Source organism: Astatotilapia calliptera, chromosome 3 (genome assembly GCF_900246225.1).
Source record: "Astatotilapia calliptera chromosome 3, fAstCal1.2, whole genome shotgun sequence".
NCBI classification, from domain to species: domain Eukaryota; kingdom Metazoa; phylum Chordata; class Actinopteri; order Cichliformes; family Cichlidae; genus Astatotilapia; species Astatotilapia calliptera.
Window position 1 is genome coordinate 6,778,391 of NC_039304.1, and position 26,841 is coordinate 6,805,231.

Sequence of the window (26,841 nt, forward strand, 5' to 3'; positions counted from 1 at the left end):
GTATGTCGTTGGCTATGACACAAGCTCAGACATATGTGTGTCTACAGAATAGAACAGAATAACCTGTTATTGTCATTGTACACGTTGATCGAAATCGTGGATTTGCACTCATGATCTAATATTTCGATTAAACGTATTTCAAATTCAGTCTACCAGTAAATTAATAGCTAATTTCCGAAGTACACAAGGTATTGTCCATGGTGCCCTGTGCTAAGGAGTCGTTGTTGTGATGCTGTGGTCTGTTTTTTATGTGCTGCTCGGGAATTCAGTGACACTGCACTGTTGTAGTTGATATAATTTTTTTAAATAGTAGAAGCGAGACGGACAGATCAGCCAATGGTGATAAATGATAAAGGCTTTTTTTGCTGGTGTTGTTGAACGCTGACACGTCCTACTGGAAGCGTAAGCCTTGAACGTCTCACACGCAGACATTTTTTTGCCCCTCCTCCACATTCTGCCTCGTTTCCCTCCGTCTCCGCTCCGCTCCCAGTGCTCGGACATAGGCTGAAGGTGCAGAGCCGAGTCCCGCTTTTGAGGGAAATTCGAGGAAAGTCAGACGTCACAGACACCCTGATAGACCATTACAAGAGGAACCCATCCGAGACGACAGACGTTTCGCCGCTTCTGTGCAGTTCTGTTGTAACTTATATAAAATGGATCCAGTGACTCAGTCCGCCCAGATATCGTCGTCGCAAGGCTTTGCCGATGGACAAAATTCTGCTACCAAAGAATCAAAGCTGTCTGGTAAGAAGTAACCAAAGGATACGGTAGCTAGCTAAATGTAGAGCTTGATGCGTGTTTTATTCGTACCTTACGTTAAGCTGTATGTGTTGGGCTTTTATTTACACGCATGAATATCGGTTAACGTCCAGTTTATAACGCAGTAACGTAATGACTACAGCCATTGTAATGCTGAACGCCCTCACTGTGTCTCCCGCTGCCTGGATGAGGAGCTGATTTCAGCTGTGATGGGAGACACCTGTGGTCGTGGATATTTCCTGACACACGGCTGCCGAGTCACGCTCCGTGCAGCTGTGGCCTGCCTGCTGTCTGGGCTCGTTTTAGGCGAAACAACAAGCTAACACGGTGTTTGAATCCCTCTTTTTATTTGGCCTTACTGACAAACAGGAGCACAGCAAGTAGGCGGCCCTGAAGAATCGGGGATCATATATCTGACAGACGGTAACCAGCCTGCTACTGAACGGCGTAATACTGTTGAAAAGGCCTCGTTTAAAACAAAGGGAACACGTCTGATTAAAGTACGTGTGCGTGGGACGTTTGATGTCAGCTAGATTTAAATGTAAATCCTGCTGTCCGATTAGAGCTACATTCTTATTCATAAGTGCAGAAACATTACATGACGGGTTTTTCTGCTGAACGTTGTCGAAATGTTGCGTTTGCCTGCAGTGCAGAGGCGTTGTCACTGTGCAGTTACCACAGAGAGGCACCTCTTAAAGGCACATCGGCCTTTTCCTGGCACTGCCTGGATTATGGGAGCCAGATGAACATCAGCATACCCGACGAGCTGCGGCACGCTCATTTACTACTTAGTTTATAGCTGTCGTCAGCTCCACTTCCACATGGAGCCCGTTTTCAAACAAAAACTCACAACCTGGATCTACAGTTTCACCATCACGCCCTCTCTATATCCGCGTATGAGGCTGACATGATTTAAACTCCATGGTTGCGCCACCTGAATCCTACAAAGCTGAAGCCGTGAATCATAAGATTGTAGACTTTCAAGAAATGCAGCAGGTGTGGTGATGCCAGCAGCTGGATCCTACAGGGCGTGGCACATTCTTCCTGCTGAAGTAGATAACTGTGGTTTGGCAAGTTTGCAGAAATTTCCATGTAATGCGTAACATGATAAATAATTAAGGACAATATATTTAACAATAAATGTTAAAATTCAGTATTCGTATAATCGGATTATTCAACAGTTACAGATGGTGCAAGTAAGTTGAGTTGTCTGTGCTTGTATGAATCCTGGAAAAACATTGTCAAGTTAGTGTGAGGTGTAACTGGTTTGTTTTTTATGAATGAAGCACTGAACTAACTCGCCTGGTGTTTAGACTCTGATCAGCAGCCTGTCTGCAGAGCTGCTCCTCTACAAGGAAATAACTTTGTCATCCTTTACAACTTTTTTCAAATGCATGTTGTTAGTGTGTAATATGTGTTTAGGGTTATCACAGTACTATAACTTCTTAATTGATATTCATATCAATAAGTTTGCAACAGTATCAACACTAGCAGAATAAAAAAGCACTAGTACCTACTCGGCCTGACTCGACTCAGTTTTTATGGTTTTCCATTAGCTGGTAGTCCCTTTCCTTTTAGTACCTACTCGGGTTCCAACCAAGCAGAGTCAAGCCAAAAATGTGACAGACTTCTTGCCACTGATTGGCCAGGAAATGACTTCACTAGATGAGTCATTAGAGTGACTCCTGCACAAGAATTTAACCCGACAGCGAGGTTTAACTCTCTCTTGTTTGAGTCTATGGAGAGAAAACAAGACGGAGCAGCAGGTATACCATCAGCTCAACAGTTTGTTGTGTTTGTGTCAGGGATAAGCCACCCACACTGAGGTGGTACTCTAATGGAAAACGACCGAAACTGAGTAGACTCGAGTTGAGCCGAGTAGGTGTTATTGAAAATATAAAGGTTTTAATCTCTTAATTTAAACATATTTGACTGCTCCTTGTGTCTTATCTAATTAAACTACGTGTGTCGTTTGTCATCACTAACGGATTAATTTCTGGGCACTATCCCACGAATCCTGCAGAATCTTTTTTTAAAATATATTTTTATTGCATGTCCAATATGCAAGGTGGTAAGAAGAGGTTAAATTTGTGTGCACAGAACTTAAGACCTTTACCAATACTGGCCTCATTTCCACATTAGTAAATGAGGCCAGTATTTTTAGGCTGTCAGAGGCTGTGCTGTGCTTTTGCTGTCAAATAGAGCTGGTGAGGAAGGCTGCCACTGTTTGTCTAGTTGCTCGTAGACTTTTCTTAGCTTTAATCTCGAAACCTAACAATAACATAATTGTGTCTTTGTCTTAAATTAACACCACGTTGACATTACAGGCAGGCAGAACTGATGTTTGCTGCCTAGTTCCTACATTAATGTTATTTTTTTATTATTGACCTTAGCCACTACCTTAATGTTAACTAGGGATGGGAATCCCAGTAGTCCAATTCCTTCGATCGATCCTGCTTATCTATACTTGCACTCCTGCTACAATCAGCTGATTTCAGGTCGTGTGTCGGAGGAGAATAATAGTGGGGCAGTCTACAGCATGGACATTACTTTTATTTTTATTGCACAAAAGGATGAGAGCGCGGCGGTAAAGTGAAGACTGCAAACAACTGCAGTATACTTGTTAACACAACGTTGGCTCTTTGCAAGCACCTGAACTTCAACAGGTAACAAACCGACGAGCAGCCAGGCTGCAGCCTCCGTTTCTACCTGCTCATGTTTCTGCTAAATACTAAGAGGAAGATATGTGTGTCCTCATTAGGATAGGGATTTATGTTGGTGTGTGGGACTGTAGCCTCAAGTTTATGCTGTTAATTGGTAATTATGAGACTGCGCGTTTCAGATCATTTTACAGAGTAACATGAAAGTAACTTAACAAGAAGTGTAACGAATTACTTTCTCCTGGGAGTAATTAAGTAACGTACCACACTACATTTAAGAAAAGTGTTCTGTGTAATACGTGCAATCAATTTTTTGAGTAACGACCTCAGCAATGATCACAACAAAGATGGGAAATACCCACAGCATGCAAAAAAGTCCACTCGGCATGTAATTAATTTGCATGAATGTAATGTCTTTGATATGTTGCTTAGAGATGGTGGTGACGTTCAAAGTGGAGCCAATGAGAGTCGATAATGGAATCTGAATTGCTAACTTCTCATCAGTTCACATCGCTGCGTGGGGGAGTTCGCCCAGACAAATGTGTTTTAAAACTTGGAGGAGAGATTCGACAGCATCCTTTTGGGGGATCCTGTGGGAGGTGCTACTCGAGTATCTGGCCTGTTGCTATGAGCCATTCAGTCCCTGTATAACCGCAGCAAGAGCTCGGTCCACCTTGTCAGCAATAAGTCAAAGTCGTTATTGATTCTGTTCATAATTCACAGAATTTGTAAGTGTAGGCAAGTGTCTGAGGCCTCTACTTTAGTGGCATCAGGATCGCGTGCCTGCTTTTTGCAGATGATGTGGTGCTTTTGGTGTCAAAGATTAGATTTTGAGACGAGTCCATGAACATGACTTATTCCTGAATAATGTTGGAAAATTCTCCCATGATTCTGCTTCAAAACAGCATCAGCACACTGCATCTTTCCCTGTGCTTAAGGCCCAGTTATTACATGCGTTATGCTAGAGTTGTATTGACAAGAGAAAATTATTATTGTAGTTTTTGGGGATTTTTTTCTTTTCAGGATCTCTCTTTTTTTGCTTTTTAGAGAATTGTTGGCAGCATTTTTCCTGGTAATTGTCTCGGGATTTTGAGTCTGTGGATGTCAGCGCGAGCAGATGTCCTGGCCTGCCCAGCTTCTATCTGTTGCTCAGCCCATTACACTTGAGTTCCACAGTGGTGATTGGCTGTAGTCACAAAGGAAGTGGCACACTTTGAAATGGGGACCTCATTTCTCAAACTATGTTGCATCATATTTACAGGACGAGTTGGCTTTGGAATCCATCAGAGTATCGCTGCAGTTTGTGGTGAATTTATGCAGCGCTCATAATCATCAGCTCATAATTTGATGGTTAAAATCCTCTACTGTGTGCATTCTTCATATTGCATCATGTGCACAAACAAACATTCGTTAGTAGTGAATGTTTAACCCCCATCAGTCTGTTTTCCCTTCTCTGCTTTGCTCTAATGCAGACTGCAGCTACTGCAGTTGACAGTATCCAGCAGTTAGTGATGCGCTACCTACAGCCAGAACCTTCTATATGACTTTGTTTATGATTTCTTGTGAGAACGGTTCACCACTGAGCAGTTAAAAGTGAAGCACACAATCGAAGCTTGAAAGAACAGTGAGTTCTTTCAGCCCCCATCCCCCTCGCTGGCTCTCTTCCTTCTTTGCCAAGCTGACCCTCCTCTCTCCAGTCCCTGCTGAGGGTCACAGAGGCAATCAGATAGCCCTCAGGGGTGGACAGTACAAGATAGCTCGAGCAGGAATTGCAGGCATGGCAGTAGAGCCTCCCTTCACTTCCATTCAGGCCCTAAACTAAGAAGCTAGAGTCCATTTTTTTCCCATGCCGGTCTGTGGTATCTGGATGCTTATTGTGATTGCATGGAGCCTCGTCGTATAGGCACTCTGTTCCAGATCCATGATTTCTGCAATAAGACATTGGTTAAAGCTGCACTAATGACTACTTTCTATTTTAAGGAGTCATTTGTGGCTACAGATCCACAGAGAATTATCTCTAACTCTGGAGTTCACCTTAGCTCTGAGCTGTATGGCCTCCTTTAGCTCGTAGTTTGTTTTTCACCTTTTAACTGGATTTCTCAGCTAACGTTTATGCAGGGGGACAAAAACGGTAAACAAGCAGCTGTTTCAGGTAAAAGGCAACACGGTCTCTTGTTCCTGCCATCCTCTTTCATATGTAAAGTGTTGTTCTTGTTGTATTTCCACACTTTTTCAAAGAAAACCCCTCATTTTTACGCATCTCACAATTTGTGACCTGATGTATGTGCAGATTTGTAGGTGTTGATTTGTTGTATGCAAGCAGATATGAATGAAGCTATTGAAAAACATAAACTTGCATCAGTGGTTCATATGGATTTAGCTTGGCTTGGAGTGCCTGCAGCACTTTTAAGGTTGGCGGTTCGATCCCTGGCTGTTCCCAGTCTGCATGCCAAATATCCTCGGGCAACATACTAACCCCAGGCTCCTCTCCTGTCAATGCAACCATTGGTATGAATGTTTGAGTATTAGAAAAGGCACTGAGTGCTCAGGTAGAGTAGAAAAGCACTATGTAAGAACCAGTCCACTTACCATTTAGTTCTTGCAGTCTCGTTAAAGACCAGAGGTGTGGTGTTTTGAAAGGGTAACAGTAATATGAATCTGAGAGAAGGAATGTTGCACCACACCAACCCTAACCTGCCCCACCTGTACCACCTTCAGTTGAGCTGAAACAAAAGCAAACGCCACACCTCATCTTTACGCAGCGAAAGTTCCTTTCCCACAATTCAAGTAGTCGTCCAATTTTGATTGATGACAAGGAAGAGTGAAGCATGAGCTCCTATTGGCTTCCACTTTACCGTGAAAGGCAGCGTTCACAGTAGAGGTGGGAATCACCATATATCCCACGATACGATATTATCACGATACTTAACGCACGATACGATGTTATTGCAATTTTTAAAAATATTTTGCAATATTCAGATTCTGTACATAAAGGTAAACTTTATCAATATTCATTTTATCTAATATCAAAGTCTCGCACTCAGTCTTTCTCTGATTTCAGTCAGTTTTATTGTTGACAAACTGAACGGTTTGTATTACAGTCTAGTCCAACTTAACTGAATGCAACCATCTGGTACAATTATAGCTATTCTGAACTAAGCAATTTATGAAAAATATGCAGCCCATTCAGCAACTGAAGAATTTGAAAGTAAATTAAAACAAAATATAAATTTACATTAAATAAAAAAGTTTTAAACTTAATTAAAATAAAAAATGTCTTAAATTAAAATAAGTAAACTGTCATGTTTATTGCTGCCATAAAAAAGTTAAACACATTTGGACAGTGAAGGAATGTCAGGATTCTTGCTCAGAAAAAGGATCAACGTGCTCTGAAGTCAGAGCACAAAAACCTTTTTTGTAACAAAATATCGATTTCTGCTGTCCCTGTATCGATACATTATTAGCAAACAAAATATCACGATACTACACAGTATCGATTTTTTCCCCCACCCCTAGTTCACAGTGGAAGATATGAAGTTGGGGTTGACTAAGAGCGAGTGGACCACAGCATTTTTACTTTAGGTAGATTCTGTAAGCTGGTTGGTGGCATTTAGTCACATGCAAAGCTTAGTGCAGGCCCGCTTTACATTCTGGTCTTGTTGGAGGTTGTTGCAGATGGAGCGCTGTCCAAGCTAGTCTAGTTTTTACACACTTGATTGGAAATCTTATGTGGAGCTCCCTTTGTGTACCAGGGGTACGAATAATCCAATCGTTCTATCGTACCAATGACTGATAGAATCGTCCAACCACAAAGTAAATGTTGTGGCGTAAATGCAACAAAAACTGAATTCACACCATAAAGACCAGTTTCTGACCGATGGACCATCTACAGTTCAGAAGAATGGCTAACACTCCCACAGCGTTGGTTATGTTACCTTTGTTTGTATCGGTGAAGTAGAAATGGAACGTGTGCTGTTTAGGTTGTAGCCCAAACCAAGCTGCAGTCCAAAGTATGTGGAGATGGGTACTGGACAGAGCTGTGGAGCAATGACTGTGTAAATTAAATGTTTGTGTGTGAAGCTTCTGTCTCTTCGAGTGCTTTTGTCTGCTTGTTGAGTACATTGTCTTGATTTTTTTCCTGCGTAGCAAATATAAGTGCATGTGTTAAAGTTTTTGTAAGTTTGAATGAAACGATGGCCACCTGTAAGCACTGGTTTGTTCTGGTCCTTATGTGAAGTAGTACATGTGTAGAGTTGTTAAGGCTGGATAAGTTAACTTTTCTTTTGAGTGAGGACGGTGGATGGAGATGTTTGTCTTCTTCTACGATGATTATTCTTCTGTCCTCTTTATTTTTTCAGATTCCTTTCTTTCCTCTTCGCCTGTATCTCTCATTCAGTCTCCTCAAGGCAAGTGTATGGTTCTCTTCGATTGCTCGCCTGCTCTCTCTCCCTCTGCCCTGTACTTTCTTGCTGCCCTGCTGCTGTGCAGTTCTGCCTCATGCCTCTTTCTAGTGCCCCTCTCCTGCCAAATAAGAGCCCAGTAAAAACAGCTCGCCTGCAAAGAAACAGCATAGGTGGCTGTGGCCCTAACCTGCTCTTACCCCGCCCCTCCTGCAGACCTCAGTCTGTTTTCAGCATTCCTTTAGGCTGCTGCAGTTATTCTAAGCTGACCAGTCAGCAAAGCTCCCCTTGTTTTCAAGGACTATTGACTGATTGATTGATTTTCTTTTCAGGCTCCTTAGACACACCTATCCATTGCCATAATCTGAGCCGCAACAGCTCTTGTTCACATAGTCATACTGTAGAGTTAAAATAACGTCTCTTGCCACGAGTCACTGGCACTCTCAAAGCCTTCCTTGGGCCATGTGAGAACTCACTGCTGCTTCTTCTTGCCCAGAATTGTACACTAAGAGTGTTGCTCATAAAAGCCTCTGTCTGCAGCTGCTAGCAGTGTGATCCATCTCAGTCTTTGCTGCCTGCTAGCAGGCATTATTTAGGTCAGCATCGCTCACTGTAGGTTCAAGATAATCCCGAGATTGCCACCTTATTTTAGGAAGGCAGAGAAGTTCAAGTTCACATTGTGCATAAAGGACCAGAAATCTAAAAAAGGATGAGGTTGGTGTCTCAGGGGAATGATTCTACCTTCCTGCTGCCCTAGTATCTGAATTCCCCTTCCCAGTTTCAGTCCTAGAAGCTATTGTGTACTGGAGGATGAGTGGCACTGGAGATATCATCGACCGCCCAGTGGCCTGGGTCTGCCATTGCCTGTAGCTCATTCACCCTCCATCCCACTACCTACTTACGGCTCTATAGGCTTTGTGCATGTCTCACATCATTGCTTATGCAAAACAAGTAGGTACATTTTTCCTTAACCCCCCAATTTAGCTTCTTCGCTTTCTGATTCTTTTTGAACTGTTGTTTCTATCACCGCCAGCATTCTTTACTTGTTTGTTAGACAAGCCTAGATAAGGGGTAGCGTGAGTGATAACATGAGCTGCACCAATACAACACACAAGCAGCCGCCCTGAGGTTTGACCGACTATGACCACACCCTGTGGAATCTGCACTCGGACTCACTGGCTTCTCAGCAAAGATACAAACTTCACACTTTTTAGCTGTTTTTGCAGAATTTTAATCAATTTTGGACCCAAATCCAAGTACAAGTTCAGTAAGCATAAACAGGAGTAAAACTCAGTCTTGGGTCTTTTTGCTGTTTTATCAGCTGCCACAAATAACAGCTGAGTCCTGGAAGACTATTTATGTGGCACCTCTGTTGTTGTAAATGGCAACAAGTATTTGAGGGATCAGTGAGAATATAGTTGAATAAGAGCGTGTTAAGTAGATGAAAGACATTTAGAAAACCAGGATTTTTATATCGTCTCTAATAAGGCAAATGTAATGAAAAATGAGTGAAAATGTAAATAATTTATACTGTAGTGAGCTCATACACAGACTATAATGATGCTAACATAGACCATCAGACTGCCAACCTAAAAGAAACACCTGTGAGTGAAAGCTCAGGTGCACTAGCACAGTGGCAAGGTCCACCAGCAGACAGGTGTGGGGTCACCCACTGGAGCTCACAGATATTCAGACACAGCGCTGCAACCAAATGAAAATATGGAGTCACTCTGGGCCAGTTCATAGTCTCCATGATTTTCCATTCTGTGGCTACACAACAGCTCCACTCAACTCTCCATTAGTGTAACAGCAGATTGCACGAAGCAGAAGGCTACTCATTCCCCATTTGTAAGATGCCACACGATGGCACATGGGGATTATTAATATGCAAATATGGTGACAGTTGTAACTAAACAAGTTCTTAAAGCTACCTTTGAATCGAAGCACGAACGTCCTAACAAGGAACCCGAGCACTAATATGTGTTTTGGGATTTGTTTACAAGTCCAAAGCTTCCGTAACATTGTTGGAAAGATGGAAAGTGCATTCATGTGGCCTGGTTTGAACAAAGCATTGTATTGTGGTGCAGGGGAGGTGGCAGCTCTACCAAAGACACAGTGGAGCAGTCAGCTGAGTATGGCTGGAAAACTCTTATACAGAGAGCAGGGAGGGAGGGGTGCTGACAGCTCCCCAAAAAGTAGAAGAAAATGTAAGTTTGGAGTAAATTGAAAAGACTGATCAATGTCAAATTACAAAGTAAAGCCTTGGTTATGAGAATTTGGATGTTGCTGTGCACTGGTTATACTGGGCTGATGTTCATTTCTTAAAATATGTGCCAGGTACTTGTCACCATGGGGACTGAAAATGACTCATCTTTGTAGCCTGGAGGATTGCCGAGGGCACAGGGTTACTGCAGCCGCAGTGAGAGAGCCTTCAACACTCCAAGAGAATAGAAAGTGCTTCAGTGGCCCAATTTACTGCTCAAGGGCAACAGTATTATCTAACTCTTCACATATTTGTATAAGCATGTTACATAATCGCGAGCTAACGACGAGCCAGTGTTAATTATGTAGAAAATAACTCGACAACTAAAAGGCAATTATGACTGTTTTTATCTTCTTGCTTTTTTTAATGAAATTTGTATTAAAAGTTGTAATGAAGGCTTGAATTCATTATAAAAGTCTGTTCTGAACTTTTCCTATAAGTTCACTGTTTAACTTTATTCACCTTTAGTGATGAGTATTAGTAATTGGGCTGCCAGTGTAAAGTGTTTCTGTTGCTGGCCTGCACGTCTTGGATATGAGTCAGACACAGGACGTCTTTCCTGGTTCAGAGTTGGTTCTGTACTCAGAGCCTGGGTTAAGGGATGTAACCAGTGTTTACTGGTAGTGTGTTTTTGTTTGTGTTAGGGCTGTGCGATATGACCAAAATCCCAATATAAGACATTAATCGTCCCGACAACGATATATATCACAAAAAATTTACATTTTCTGTAAATTCGGTGAATCTTGGGCAACTTAACTTGGGTAAAGTGTTTCCAGCTGAGCGTCGTGTGCCTGGAGTCGAGTGTTACACAAGTTGAAATGGCCGCAATTGTCTTTGAGTATTTATACACGACGTGCTGCGAGGAAAAGCCTGTTCTAACGTTTGACTCTAAGGTTTATTTTTTTGCACCTGGCGGCTCTTTTTAGCTTCTCCGTAAACACTCTGCATACTATTTCACGTGATTCGGTTTATTTTGAAAAATCTCAACAGGATCTTCAGCTTTATTGTGAAAGGTTTATGTGGAAAATAAACAAGCGGACGGCAGAGTCACGTGATGGTTTTACCGTCATTATTGCTAACGACAACACGTAAAAACAGGGGCTTGTCCGTCCGCAGTGTGGTTATATTAAATATAAGAGAAAGCGAGAACTTTAAAAAAATCCTACAGTGACCATCAAAACGATGAAAAAATATTGTCGTAAACAGTTTATTTTGCGACACCACGAAATAAACGATAAATGTTTTCATATCGTCATCCGATATATATCGTTATATCGAACAGCCCTAGTTTGTTTGGGGTTCTTCTTCTTCTATTGACTTGCGCCACCTGTACCTCTGTCAAACAATTAATATTTAATATTTAGCCCATTGTTTAACAGTGTTCATCCACATAAGAGGTAAAGAAGCTGAACAAATCTGAATTTTAAACCAGCTTTGCCTCATTTAAGTTTTTTTGTTTTTTTTGCCCCAAATTCCTACACAAATATTAATGCTGCCATGTTCCTAGTTTCCTGAGTTTCCATAGTAGGGACAAACAGCTTTGAGTAGTGGTTTGATTGCTTCTTCTTAGTTCCAGTGCTTGACTGTTTGAGGTGAACTCACTTGTTGTTTTTGAAAGAATGCAGTTTTGTTTTGTTTTTTTGAAAGGTAAGTGCTATATAGCTTGTTAGCTAGGCGTATTGTTATGCCTGGTTTTGGAAATGGTTGTGTTCATCCCCTGTTACTTTAGCTTTTTAATTCTGCGCTCTAAGTAAAGGTAACGTTAGTCACTGTTGCGTCGTATGGAGTGGCTAGTATTAGCAAAAAAATTTTTATTTTGTGTGTGTGTGTGTGTGTGTGTGTGTGTGTGTGTGTGTGTGTGTGTGTGTGTGTGTGTGAGAGAGAGAAATCAGAGGGGGGTTTCAGTTGTATCAGAGGGGGGTTTCAGTTGTAAATGGCGGGAGAAATCTCTTGTATACCCTTGGACACAACCACAGATTAATTGAGATGAAATCAGGGGTCGTGTTTGGAAATGGCAACAATGAATATCTTTAGCAGATTATATCTCAGTGGAACTGCTACCAAATCAGCGTTTTCAAGGTGCACAAGCAAATGTATATTGTTCAAAAAGAAATTGTGCTAAAGTCTGCAAGTGTGAAACAAGTCACATTTGTTATACACACTGCAGTGAACATGCATCATCACCCTGTCCACACATGATGTACTGGTAACATTTTTATTTTCTTCTGTTGCCTTTTTTGATCATGCTGATAATTCCATTTCCATACTAAGTACTCGTTAAACTTATGAGCAGCATGGAAAAGCTTGGATATCATCCATAGTATCAATATGCCATTCATTTCCATGATGCAGTGCATGAATGCTTAAGCTGTCGCATTAAGGCCTTGCTGAACGATATTAAACTGCACGTGTGTTTAGTGTGTGACGTTTATGACCTCACCTCCTTTTTCCCTCTTGGCTGTCATTCCCCATACACGACATTCCAGACAAAAGAGTGGTTTTGGGATCTGACAAGTCCTGCGAAGGTGTAGCGACATCTCTTCGCTTTCCTTCCAAACCTGGTTCATTTTCCCTTGGTAATTATGGAGGTGAAGCAGGACCACCGGACGCACCGCCGGATTCACCAATAAAGACATCCCCTGTTTCTGAGCGAATAAAGGCCCTGGAGGCTCTCGCTGCCAAGAAGCAGCAATCTGATTTTAGAAGCGATGGAGGTTTCTCTCTTTTCAGGGACCGCCACCATGAGAAGTCTCCTACTGACAGCTCAAAATCCCCTATTGAGAATCGGATGTCTCCAAATGAAAAAATTACACCAACTATTCAGAAAATGGGAGGTTCTTCTGAGCAGGAATCACCAGGATCCCCCTTTGAAGTTCTTGGAGATTTGAGACAAGTAAACGAGTTTGAAGAAACAGAAGAGTGGATGAAGGCTCATTTGCCACCTGTACCAGACTTAACTTCTGTAGATTTAACTGAAGGCACCAACAGTGTTGAATCCAAGGACAAGGGGACTCGGGTTGTTATACCTACTTCCTTTACGAGTGTCCCTGATGCTTTTATGGATTCTCCCGTGGAAGCTCCCTCAGTGAAAGATGACTTTGATAATGCAAAGAAGCAACCAAACGTTGAGGAAGAGTTTGATTTTAACTTTTTGCCAACAGCGTACATGTGGGATCAGCAGGACAAATCGGATGACCAGCCTCCTTCAAATCTTGACTCAGTGATTGCATCACCTCCTGCAGGCTTTGGCACTCCATGTCCAGAGGCAAAGCAGAATGCTTCAGATGAAGAGAAGGCCTCCCTGACCCGCGATCCAGAGCCCCCAGAGCCAAGTGAAGCAGACAGCTCAGGAGAGTCGGATGACACTGTTATTGAAGACGAGGCGGGTGCTCCTGCTTCTGCCCCCCATCCATCTTTTGAGCCACAACTTTCGAAAGATCCCACCGCTACACCTGCATCTTCGAATGTTCCCCCTGCAGAAAAGGAGACTCCTCCACCAAGGTCGGAGAGGAAATTAATGCAGGTTCCAACAATCAATGTTATTGAGACGGATGAACCAAATTACAGTGAGGAGGAGATGGAAATGGAACCTGAAGCGGAAGATGTGGATTATGAAATTGAAAATCCCCCAGCCAGCGAGAGCCCAGAAACCTCACATTCACAACCTGAAGACACTAAAACCGAACTACCCAAAACGCGTCCCCTGGAAACTGAGTTCATGGAAGGCTACTCGCCTCCATCCTCACCTGTGGATTCTGATGCCGAGTACTCGCCCAAACGCAACATCGTTGCAACTTCTCCAGAAATAGACAATCGGGAATCTGCAGCCAAGTCGGAGACCCTACCCAAACCCCCTGCTCCAAGGGACACTGCATCGGGCATCTCCCAAGCACAAGCTGATGAATCACAGATTCCTCCAAGTAAAATGAATGAAGAACCTTCCCAGTTCACACTCACAAATGCAGAAGTGGACTTTCCAGACAATGATGATGAGTGGTCAGACGAAGCTCAGGAGCACACACTGCCCAAATTGTATGAGAAGGGTAATATGCCCACAAAAGAGACTTTCATAGAGACTGTTCCTCTTTCTAAAACCACCTTTATGCAGGATGATATATATGACAGACAATCATTTGATTATGATTATGATGCATCTTCTCCCTTGTACGACATTGACCATAAAGAGCTGAGCAATGCTAAGGAGCGGTTTCTTTCTGATCCTTCCCCAACTGACCCTGATACGCCGAATGCATGCTCTGCACAAACCGATGTTACCGAGGACAGGCGAAGTTTGGGTGATATCGCTTCACTGAAAGATGAAGCTTCCCCAGAGCAAGCTGATCAGCCATCTCTACAAGAATACCCCCCAAATCCTTACTCCTCTTTCCAAAGCGAGGCACAAAGGAGCTTCAGCGAGCAAGAGTCCAATCAGAAAATGAGCAATGACGTTGTTGCAGATGATGCACAGAATGAGAGCTCCATCTCCGAACGTACAGACAGTTTTGTGGAATTCATGCGGGAATGTCTCAAATCAAGGCAAGATGAAGAATATCCTGACAGCGTGCATCAAGGTGTTCACGGAAAGAGCGAGCTCAACAAAACCAGTTTGCATCCTTCCCAGTTACCGCCAACCGTGGTGCTGGATCTTGAACAAGAACAACTAACTATCAGTGCTCTCAAAGAGCTTTGCAGCAGTCAGGAGGAGGAGGCGGTGAAAACCCATACCAAGGCTTCAGCCCGAGACCAAACTGACCTCAGCGCTGCATCTGTACAGCAGTCTTCCTTAGCATCAGTAACTAATCCTCCATGTTCCCAGCACGTCCGTGCTTATGACAGCAAATATTCCAAAGAGGTAGAAGCTATCGATGAATTGGTGGCCGAGGCCTATCATCTTGCTGAGCATGTCTTGACAGCAATACTAACCCACTTATCAGGTAACATCTCTTTCTTCTGGGCAGCAAGCCTGCTAACCTCACGCACGCTCCTTAGCTGGAGCAACTTATAACTGCCTGTGTAGCAAAAGGATTCCTGTTGTTGTTTATCGTCAGCTTTTTGGCCCTCTCAGCCTTCTTATCTTGGACTGTGCAGTGTGTCATGTCCTGTGACACGTAGCTGAAACTTATCACCAAGAAGCAAAGATTTATATTAAGAGAACATAAATAACTAAAAAAAAAAAAACAGATCATGCTTAGCTTCTTACTTCTCACTTACAGCGAGGAGAAAAAGAGTAAGCATGATCTAAGTTATTTATGCTTGATTCTGGGTGATAAGTGACAGCTACATGTCACAGGACGTGACACACTGCACAGTCTAAGATAAAAAGGCTGAGATTTGTTTGTTTTTTTTTTCTTTTTTGTAAGTGAAAAACCTCAAAAGCAATACAGACAGTGTTGGGGGGGTTTAAACTTAGCAAGCCACTGATATCATGTTCAACATAACAGTGGATTTTGCAGCTGAATGAAATTTCTGTCTACATGATTGTGCTTGGAGTGAAAGGAGTAGTTGGTGTTTAGAGCCAAGCCATCCTTTACTTGAGCTGAGTTGGTTGTCAGAGTTCAGTGGCATCTAAGAATTACTGAGAAGTGTAATCAAGTCAGTTTTATTTATACAGCAGCAAATCACAGCAGCAGTCGTCTGAAGGTGCTTTATATCGTAAGGTAGACCCTACAATAATACATACAGAGAAAAACCCAACAATCATATCAACAATCAACGCTGCTAAAAACTGCCTCCACTTAAAATGGCTAGCTGCATATCTGATTGTTAGCACAGAGTGTCCAGGCACTCGTTAACACTCGACACTCATCAATCCATACTGAGTACAAGCATGTTCGTCTGTTATCTTCTTTTTGTCCTAACAAACTTTGAAGGGGAAAAATCATTTTTTTATATTTTTACGTTTTTAGCTGGATTTTTTGTTTTTGGGGGGGTTGTGTTGTCGTTGTCGTTCCAAACCACTTACAGGCTCGAGCTCTGTTGTAGAATTCAGTTTGTTTACAGAGTCACTGGAGTTTGAGCTACTTAAAATAAGCTTTGGCCTGATTCTGACAGACAGTCTGTACTGTTCATGAGGTGGTCACCAGATGGGAAGATATTATATGTGCGCACACACACACACACACTGCTGTGTCTGTGCTGGTGTTCTTGAAATTAGAAACCCAGTAGAGTGTGCAGCCACACACGTAAAGAAACTTTAGTGTGACTTTAAAGCTGCTATGAGCCTCGCTCTCTGCTCTCAGTGGACATTTTTGTAAATGTTTGCTAACTGTATTATTAATGAGCTTTGAAATGAAGCTCTGTTTTGCCGCCCCCTCCCCCCACGAGCTTGTGCTATTTTAGTGCTGCTCTGCGAGGTTATTAAGTGGGATATTCTTGGCTGGGTTTGTGTCAGTGTGTGTATCTGATGTCATGCTGATGGGAATTTTGGAAACCAATTCGCAGACCTTTATTTTTTCTCTTTTAAATATTTATTATTGCTCATTAATAAGGCAAGAGTATTTCTTATCAGATTACGTCAATCAATGGAATAATTAATAGATTAATCCATCACTAAAATAATCGATAGCTGCTGCCCTGATCCTCATGCAAACCCAAAATATCTTCTGTACATGGATATAGATCCTTTTTAACGTGCCTAACACTAATGTACATAAAAAAGATGAGCATAAACCGTTTAGTTACAAGCTGATTACCGAATTTCCCAGAGGAACCCACCCGAGGGATTAATAAAGTTTTATCTTATCTTAGATGGAAATGAACCCATTTCACTTTGTTTCCTCTTTAAATGGATTCATCTGTTCCAACAAACTTTCCAACGAAATTTGAAGCTTGTGTCTGAATGTTGCTGAGAAGTAGAGCAAAGGTGTTCCTCGCTTTTTTTCTTACTCAACTTATTTAGAATGAAAATTAAGTGTTAAATGCCAAAAGCAACGTGTGTGTTTGAACTCATGTGGATGTTATTAAAGATGCATTTGAGGCAGAGTTGCTTAAATCAGTAAGAGTAATATAATCGCTGACGCCCAGCATCCTCATTGTCCTGACGTGCTGTTTAGTCTTACTGAAGGTGAAGGCACTCCATGAATTATACAGTGTCTTTGTTATGATGGGACGCCTTGTGTGAGCGTTGGTTTACTGCGTTCGACACTCTGAGCAGTTGTTCACAATTGTGCTGGTGTGTTCTGTCGTGCACGACAATAAAGTTGTGTCGATGGGCGATGAGACTGGTGATTGTTTGTTAGCTGAGGCAGGTTTATATGCTCATGTTCCCATTGAAGTATTGAATGAATATCACAAGATTCATATTGAATCTATAGTGTCATGTCACACCTCTGCATATACCAAAAACAACCTAACTGCAACATAGACGAGTGGGCAGTTCAGGGGCTAATGGAAGATAATCTGACTGCATTTGAAGAAACTTATCTATTTATATATATCTACGTGTCTTTTTTTTGCCCGTTGTATCTCTTTGTTGGTGCAACAAACTCCTGTGAGTGAGGGCAGGGGTGAAGAGACGGGGGATTTCTCTGCGAGAAGAGAAGCTGGTCTACATGTTGTGGATTCAGGCAGTTCCCAGTAACAATGTCACCAGTAGCTGGGAAAAAATGGTTCAGAATTAAACTGGTCCCAGAGATTAGGGCTCTGCGATATGACCAAAATCTCATATCCTGATAGAAGACATTTATCGTCATGACAACGATATATATCACAAACATTTACATTTTCTGTAAATCCTGTGAATCTCTTATTTTGAAAAATCTCAACAGGATCTTCAGCTCTATTGTGAAAGGTTTATGTGGAAAATAAACAGGCGCTTGTCTGTCCTGATATCTTAAGTATAAGAGAAAGAACTTTAAGAAATTAAAGTACACTACAGTGACCATCAGAACCATGAAAAATATTGCAGTAAACAGTTTATTTTGCGACACCATGAAACAAATGATAGCGTAAAATGAAACGATAGAAGTTTTCATATCCATATATCGTTATATCGAACAGCCTCACCAGGGATGCAGAGATGCTGCTTTGCTCGGCGAGCCAAAGGAGGACACTCCCTGCATGGTCACTCCTCCAGATCAATGAAACAGCCTTAACTCGGTTGCAACTGTTGACTTCTTCCTTTGCCTGCTGAGTTGGCGTTTCCTGTGATGCTGTGATGTTGTGGTGAGAAGGCTGGCCCAAGGAGAACCATTAATGCAGTCATTTGACCTCTTAATTGGAGATGCATCGTGCATTTCATCGGGACCAAGGGACAGGCAGTTTCCTCAGCTCTGTCACCATCAGTCTCTTGCTGTTGAAAGATGAAAAATCCTATTTAAGAATGCATTTATTTACAAAATAATATCAAACTCAAACCAGAGAAGTTGACATATTTCTGTTGCTACTGGAAGGAAATGTTCGGCATTCATATTCAAATGCTGTAGTGCAAAGCAGCTGGCTGCCTGCAGTGGCTTCAGAGCTTTTGTTGTATGTTCTCCATCAGCCTCTGTAAGAGTATAGAGATCACTTCTCCTCACTTCAGGTGAGAGCAGAGCTGCAGAGATCGCTGCTTGTTGCTCCAACAAGCGTCCCAGCATCTCCAGCGTGCTGCTCCATCCCCACTCCAGTCTATTGTCCATATAATGTGAGGTGATGGCTGCAGCTCTGCATGTCAACTGCCACAGGTTATAGCGACTCGGCTTCAGATAGGTGCATCTACTAAAAGTCTGACATCTTTGGGTCTCATTGTCCTCGACTTGAACGTCAGAGGTCAAGCTTTCTGAAAATCTCATGAACTCAAGAGCGGTGACGTAGGATGTTGAACGTGATACCCTGGGCGAGTCTGCTAGTTGGCTGAGGGTAACGCCGCTGTTGCAAGTGTCTAGTTGGTGTCCTGTTTAAAACAAAACGATGTGTAGCTGCTTTTCACTGCTTGTGTGAGCGAGTGAGAGAGGCCTATATAACAGTTGCTCCAATTAAAGCTGCTGGAGCACTGAGGCTTGAACTGTCCCCGTGGCATAAGCCCATGTGGTTTCTGCACCGCAGAAGGCTTTTTTAACTGCCCCCTTTTTTCCCAATACACTGTAAGGAAGTCAGTTTCCAGTGTGCCAACCCATCCCGCCGTTATGTAACTGCGGCTGTTACGTCTGCACGTGCATACAAACATGAAACGTGTGTCCGAAGTTATTCAGTTACTGTGGGCTGCAGATGCCCGAGGAGACTGATGGTGAACACTCGGGTTTTATCTGATCCCACTCACAGAATGTGTTCTTGAAGGAAAATGGCTTCATTTCCCCTGAAATCAGCCAGTCACAGCTGATGTGCTGCGAGTGCCTGAAAACGACCGTCTCTTTGTAGATAACTGACTCGTCTACAAAGAGAACCAGAGCAGCTCTGACTTCATGCCTGAATCATCTGACCTGTGTTTACCAGACCACCCTCCTGTTGTCTCTCTGTGGCAGCTGGCATGTTTTTATGTTTATGTCCTGTAACAGAGGCCGTGTTACCTTTGGTCCCTGAAACAACACTCCTACTGCTATAAATGGACCAATACAATACAGCTGTGAAAACTGCAGCGGTCGGGCGGTGTTGACGCCCACGTTTGTGAATGCGATAACTCGAAAATGAGGCCGCGTGGGAGTTTCAAATTGATCCTATGGCTCCCGTATCAGTACTTTTATTTGTTATTACGCCTTCAGCAAAAATCAGTTTTACAGTGTGAAACAGTTTCAGGCTCAAACCTCTGCAGATTTTTTGGTATCAGACTCATTTTTATAAACTCCAGCAAAAATGAAAATGGATCTTATTGAGCACAATTTGCAAAAAAACAGCTTATGCATGAAAATCAACCATTTCCAACAGTGGAGCTTAAGATCCAAGTGTCCCAGGAACGACTTCCAGTAGCACCAGTAGCACCAGTGAAAGGCCCTGCAGGAGGGAAAAACGGTTTTTGCAGATAATGGCGGACATGCGATAGTTCCTGCTGACGATGCGATGGCGTTTATTCCAACATGGAAGCGCTATGAATAGCTGACAGATCAGCAAACGTGTTTCTGGATTATGTTTTTGTTGTTTGTTTTTTTTACACAAGTTTTGCAAAGGCATTAGTGGAAGGAAGCCACCACCTGATTGAATTCAGGAAATGTAAGTGTAACTCGTCCGTTTTCTCATGCAAAGAACAAAAATATTGCTCTCGCTTATTTGGTTGCAAATCTACCGGGATTTAAAAATAGATATGTGAATGGGACTGCGGAGACGCCTGTAGGCTTAGAAGGGTTAAAGGTGGATTAAAGCTGCAGGAGTTTGCAGGAGTTTAGGGCTGGAGTCAAATGTATGTTTGGAAATGTTCACATTAGTCCCGTCTTCTCTCTGCAGCTAAGGATCTGATTCACTGGCGAGACCCCAAGAAGTCGGGCGTGGCGTTCGGCCTGTCCTTGCTGATGCTGCTGTCGCTCGCAGCCTTCAGCATCATCAGCGTGGTCTCCTACCTGCTGCTGGCTCTGCTCTGCGTCACCATCACCTTCCGCATCTACAAGTCTGTGGTCCAGGCTGTGCAGAAGTCCAATGAGGGGCACCCGTTCAAGTAAGACGGCCGCAGATGGGAGATTTCTCTGCTTGTCACAGTTAACTGCTGCCACCATGACCCAGTCAGGCAGGGTTGGTGTGCTGGACAGCAAAAACGTTGTTTTATCTGTTTTACTGAATAAAGTTGAACCTTGAAGACATAAATCACAGTTTAAAAGAAGTGATACATTTCAATATATGATGATGTAATACTGCCCTACCTAACCCAGTCCTATCAAAGGGGATTATTGTGATGATCTGCTGTCATGTGGAATCTGATTCCCACCTTTATCTTGGATAGAAAGTCGGTGAAGCTGTAGGTGCTTTCTGATTGGCTGGTGTAAGTGCGGGCTGCTGAAAATGTTTCGTTTGGTGAAATCAAATCAATTGTGCTGATTTATATTTTGTTCATGTTAGAAGTCGGTCGTTCTCCTCCACACCTTTCTGAGGAATTTCGTCCTTACGTTCCTCGCAGGTCCTTGGATCAGCCGACCAGCTGCTTTTGGTTGTCCCACAAACTAGCCTGAAACTTAGAGAACAAGCTTTTTCAGTTGTGGCTCCCAAACTCTGGAATATGTTGCATTTAAATATTAGAAAGGCGTGTTTTTGTTTTTTTTTATTTGTCTTTGTTTTATTTTATTTGAGTGTTTTAGTGCGACTGGTTTTATCCTTTGTGCTCAGCCTCTTTTCCTCCGTCCCTCCACAGAGCACTGATAGATAAGGATGTCAGCATCGCTCCAGAGTCTTTCCGCAAACACGTGGATGCAAGTCTGACCTACATCAACCGAGCTCTGAAGCAGATGAGCCACCTTTTCTTGGTTGAAGACCTTGTGGACTCCCTAAAGGTGAGCAGCTCTGAGCTTGTGTCAGTCGGTGGCGGTTTCCTCTTCCTGTCGCGCAGCACCAGCCCCGATCTCTCCCTGCTCGCCTGCTGCAGCCTTTGCTTTGTTGGTGCAATGTTAACTTCAAACCAGGTCACGGTTGGATCGCATCTCCATCCTCAGAATAACCCCAGGATTTATGACCGTGTTATGACTGTGTCCCACATCAGTACTCCTTATCCAGCTGCAGGGAAGCGCAGACAGATCTGCCTCTAGATCCATCCGGTCCTCTGATTTCCTGACTGGGAATTCCTAAAAATGATTTACTAACGGCTGTGATTTGATTGTTTTATTGATCAGAGCTCGGTCACCAGATGAACCTGAATTATGTGTGGGGCAGATCGTATTTTAAATCTGCACAAAGGCACGTTGATTAGTTTGGAGAAGACTCTGACTTGGAGGTAACGTGGTGGCGATTCTGAACTCCAGGATGAGATGTGAGACGTCTTCAAGAAGCTCAAAGAAGTCCAGTCGCCTTTTTTCCGAGCTCTTTAAATGTTGGAAATTCAATATCAAGCTAGAATGCCTCCACAGAGAGCAGCTGTCAGAGTAAGAGTGCTTGTTTGGACTTGGGCTGCGTATCGTCACTGATTTCTAGAATCGATTTCGATTTGAATCGGGGACATTTTGCCACTATCAGTACATATTGTGTCTGACGGGTCGGCTCTTTGTGTTTACGTCAGAGTCCGTGTACCTGCTCTCATTTCCTGTTTCAGCTGTTTGGTGGTTGTTGAAATTTCGTGAGCTTTACCTGAGATTCTGGCATTTGGGGCAAAATAAATGTAAATTAAAAAATCGATTCAGGATTTCAATGAATCGATATCACGTGATTCAAGCTAAAATCGATTTTAATCAAAACCCATCCCCAACGACAGCGACGCTGTTCTTTAGGGAGGAAACAGCATCTGCTCGTTTGTGTCAGGACTGCACAATTAATCAGCTTTTAATCTCGGCCATGACTTTGGTTTTTCCACTGTTAAATAAACACAATTAAACAGTTTGAAAACAAACACTCAGCCAGGAGAACGCAAATCAAGCGCTCCCTACACGACTAAGGATTTAAGGAGGATGAGTGGCGTCACACTGAGCAGATGTCATTCGTGTGTAAGCGCTGCTTGTTGTTGATCTTGAGCTCTCTGAGTTGCTCTTTGTTTTTCTCGCAGCTGGCTGTGGTCATGTGGCTGCTGACCTACGTAGGCGCCGTCTTTAATGGAATCACCATCCTCATCCTGGGTAAGCTTTGAACCGCTCACTGTTCATGCACGCCGTGCTGCGTTCTCATGTCGGTCAGGTGGTTGTGTTGCTCTGGGGTCAAAGAGCGACTCCAAGCTTTGCACTTGCTCTGCAGGATCTGCTGTCGGCTAACGTGTTTCTCTCTGTTCTCCAGCCGACGTCCTGCTCTTCACGGTGCCTCCCGTCTACGAGAAGAACAAGGTGAGTCTCAGGCTTCCTGATCAGCTCAGCGGTGTAAACATGGCCGTCAGCAGTGAGTGCAGTCTCATCACACACTGAAGGCTTTGAGGCCCTGACAACATGAAGTCATTGGCTCACTGAGGGGATTGTAGTCACGGACTGCCAGGAATGGCAGGCACCATCATCTGTACTGGTCCCAGTTTATGGCTCACAATAGTTTAAAATTAACCAGTGTGGTTGCTGTCAGTGACACGGTCCCTGAATGTCTTTGTCATCCACTGTTCTTTCCTGAAATGACTGTTATGTGTAAAAGGAGAGCCCATTAGGGTCGGGCGATAGGTAACAATTTTCCAACCGACACTCGTCAGTCCAACAGGTGACATATCCACGCATGCGCAGACTTTGTGATGGGCGGAGCCATGTAATCGTGCATGGACTGATTTGGGCGTTTACAACACAGAAAAAGTCCAAACACGGACGAACTAATTTCCCGAAACATTCGGGCTGTCAGCGTTAACGATTAACCCGATTAAAATGTTCGCGCGTTCGACACATCTGGAGCGCAGAACGAACAAACTTTGGACAAACTGCCGAAATTTCAGGGATTTAGACTCAGTCTGCGCTCCAGATGGTTAATCTTTAATCGCGTTAGTCGTGATGACGGCGCGTTAACGCTGACGGCACTAAAAGAAATAAAAAGTCACCAATTTGGGATTTCTTTGGCTTTAAACCAGATCATAGAGGTAAACCTGAGCATGCTAGGCTACCAGCAGCTTCTGCAGCTCCATCGACGAGCATTTGGGCGCACTCTGAGGAGGGGCATGTGCTCGCAGATGAGAGATTTTTTTATTTTTTCTGCTGACTGCTTCTATTAGCTCCATTATTAGCAAACTTACTCATGAGCAAATAAGGAAATAAATAAATCACCCTTGTAAAAACGATCGGCGATGGGCTCAGCCTGTCGGCGATAGTCGATACATTCGTCCAGTCGCCCGACCCCAGACTCCATCCATTCTCTATCCGTTTTTTGAGGGTTGCAGGGGGGCTGGAGCCTGTCCCACGAGACGCAGGGCTAACACACAGAGACAGACCCATTTAGATTGACCAGTTACCCCACTAACAGGAGACTGACTGCACTTTACACTGGGTGACTGCAGCAGGTTATTTGATGCAATGAATTTGATTCCGTTTTGTTTTTAGTAAAGAGTTTTTGAAAACGTGGACGACGACTGCACACAGAGAAGCTCGATGCGCTCCAAAGGGTTTTCCTTACTTTGTCTTCCTCTGAGGTGGTAACATCTGCTCTCATTTGTTGTTCCAGACTCAGATTGATCAGTATATCGACCTGGCACGTACTCAAGTCAACACTACTATTGCCAAGTAAGTGTTGCAGAAACGTGTCTTTCGTCTTCGTTCAGTGTCCAGGTTGTTGGATTTCACTCCTGTGGTGCTTTCTCTCCCGCAGGCTACAAGAGAAACTCCCAGGAGCTGTGAAGCGCAGCAAAACTGAATGATCCCCCAGCCCCAAACCAAGCACCACGTCCCCATCATCTTCATGTCCATCACCATATCTTCCCTCCCTTATCCGACTCCCCGGTCTAACTCCTCCTCCCCACACCGTCCACCATCAGCACCCTACTACACTGAAACTTCCTAGATAGAAAATCTCTGAGCTACTCAATAATCAACTACTGTGCAGCTTAACTTGCAAGCATTAGAGGAGAACTGTGCCTGTGCAGACAGGAAGCACATAGCAAGCGAGGAAGTGGCGTAACGGCACGACGTACCCCGCCTGGCTGTGGACGTGCCGCGGGGGGACGGAGACGGGATCGAGTGAACTAGACTGAATCTATGACCTGGTTTTGTCTCGTGCAGCGAGCAGAGGGTGTACGATGGCAGCTGATGTCACAAAATAGCAAATGTCTGTACTTGAGCCGCATGTTTGCCTGAAGGTAGATGGCAACATTGTCTCCAAGTAAAAAGTCGGCATCCTTTTGGGTGGTAACAAGTTTCCATTCACCGTACAGACACTTGTCTATGTAAGTAGTTTCTGAAATGCACTGAACTTTATTTTTTCATGAGCAGGTTGAAATAAAAAGGATGGGAACTCTGAGCCAGCTGTGATAATTTGGTCTAGTTCACCTTCTGATCAGATGTAGGTTTCTGTGTTCGAGCACGTTAGCCTCGCGTTCTAAAGGAAAGTCCCGTACTCCAGAGTGTTGAGTTCTCACGTTCACTTGTAAATTTTGATTCTTCTTCTCACTTATTACTGCTATTGGTATTAATTATACATTAGCTGCTTGATCTCCCTACTAGCTTGACAGTAGCAATGTAAGAGTTATGTTAAGTGTTTTTGAGCTTCATAAGTTTAACGTGGAGGTCTGTCAGAAGCCTCCCGAGACATGAATCCCTGATTATGAACTAGGTTAAGCAGCACACACTCGGAGCTGTGCCACAACCCTTAACTCTAACGTCCCGGCTAACTTTGCAGACGATTGTTTTGTTGAGTTTCAAAATGACAAAGTGTCAAATGTTTGAATCTTCCAGCATTGTCATGTGTTTTAGTTTGTAACTCGACTTTATTAAATGTCTATTAAACAGAGTTGCTTTAGCTTTGGTGCATTTTAAAAACGTCTTATTAATATTGTTTGGGAAATCTCACTCGTGCGATGCATCGGCTGCGAGTTTAGAGCGTAGGTGTGGGTTTGTACAAACAGGCGAGTGCGTTTTGAATGTAGTGTTGCTGGAGGAGATGGGGCGGGTTACTACAGAGCTCTGTGTGTCATCTTGTTTTTCTTTGACTGCCGTGAAGCGCAGGTGTAAGCTGGAGTCTTTCTATAGGCTGTATCATATTCTTGATCCTGACTTTGGTTTAATATGAATACTCGTGATTGTTGTTATGGTGTTTTTGATCTCCTGTGTCGGCACTACTGCTTAATCTCCGTATTAATTTAAGGGATGAATATGTGGATGGAAATGAGACATAGTGTGTGTTAGTGTTGCTTCGTCGTGCAAGTCTGCTCATCTCCTGAACGTACCCAACGGCCGGCGGCGAGAGGCCGCCCCTGCCTCGTGTGCTCACCGCTCCCCATGCATGTCCTCTGTGTGTTGACTCCTTCTGCATGTGCCGGTGTCTTGTTCGCACTGTGGGCGAGCGAGACATCCACAGGTGTAACTCCCTGTTAGCCGGCCGGCCGGCCCGGGTCAGCTGCCCTCGTGCTGCTGACCCGGGCCGGCCGGCCTGTGTCCAGCTGCTCCGGGTGCAGAGGGCACGGCATGTGTTTGAGCTAATCACACTTTAGATCTCACATAGATACTGTTGTTATGCACCCTCTTTCTACATTTGAATGTGAAGACGTTGCATATTGAAACTTATTTTAAAGTTGTCTTGTCATTCAGATTAGATTTATTAGATGTTAGATTTCTACATTAAAACGAAATGTTTTAGTTCTATTTCACATCTGCTTATTAATGAAAATGAAGCCGTTGCTACATTTTAAGGAAACATTTGTAACTTTTATTTTGTCAGCATCTTTGATTCCCCCGTTTTTATTTAACTTCTCTGGAAAGCTCATCCTGACCCTTTAATATTCACCCAGCTGACCTCAGGCTGTCAGTCGTCCCACCAGTATTGCTATGAAACAAAGAGAACTAGCTTCCAGATGCACAACACCTTTTGAGTGTTACGTTCGACTCACGATCTGACCAGAGTGTGTCTGACTTTGATTTTTTTGGTTTTTTGTCAATGGCTTTCTGCTTTACTGATATATAGGTGTTGTTCACTAACATCAGCTGTTCTGTATTGGCTGACTTTGGTTCCAGTTTGTGAAGCTTTGGGAAGGCTGGTGTGGAGGGAAGGACAAAAAGCATATGTGTCTCTGTACTGATGTCAAAGTGAAATGAATAAAAACACCTGAAAGGTC

General features: G+C 43.4%; 1 protein-coding gene across 3 annotated transcripts; it reads left to right on the top strand.

Moving 5' to 3' along the window:
• Positions 1 to 372: 372 nt before the first annotated feature.
• On the top strand, positions 373 to 26,841 carry rtn3 (reticulon 3). Of its 3 annotated transcripts, XM_026161119.1 has the most exons (9): positions 373 to 744; positions 7,778 to 7,825; positions 12,569 to 15,016; positions 20,436 to 20,643; positions 21,331 to 21,469; positions 22,669 to 22,738; positions 22,893 to 22,939; positions 24,240 to 24,298; positions 24,384 to 26,841. In XM_026161119.1, the coding sequence occupies exons 1-9, from the start codon at positions 654 to 656 to the stop codon at positions 24,430 to 24,432; spliced, it is 3,159 nt and encodes a 1,052-aa protein (XP_026016904.1). In that variant the 5' UTR covers positions 373 to 653; the 3' UTR covers positions 24,433 to 26,841. The 3 variants fall into 3 exon arrangements, with proteins under 3 accessions (XP_026016904.1, XP_026016908.1, XP_026016913.1); XM_026161123.1 differs by lacking the exon at positions 12,569 to 15,016 and having other exon boundaries at positions 417 to 744; XM_026161128.1 differs by lacking the exons at positions 7,778 to 7,825; positions 12,569 to 15,016 and having other exon boundaries at positions 419 to 744.

Bases quoted from the DNA above. Each gene is read 5' to 3' on its own strand.
- rtn3 (XM_026161119.1), top strand. From the start codon at position 654: ATGGATCCAGTGACTCAGTCCGCCCAGATATCGTCGTCGCAAGGCTTT. The intron at 7,826-12,568 runs GCAAGTGTATGG...ACGACATTCCAG, and splicing joins TCTCATTCAGTCTCCTCAAG to ACAAAAGAGTGGTTTTGGGA. The intron at 22,739-22,892 runs GTAAGCTTTGAA...TCTGTTCTCCAG, and splicing joins AATCACCATCCTCATCCTGG to CCGACGTCCTGCTCTTCACG.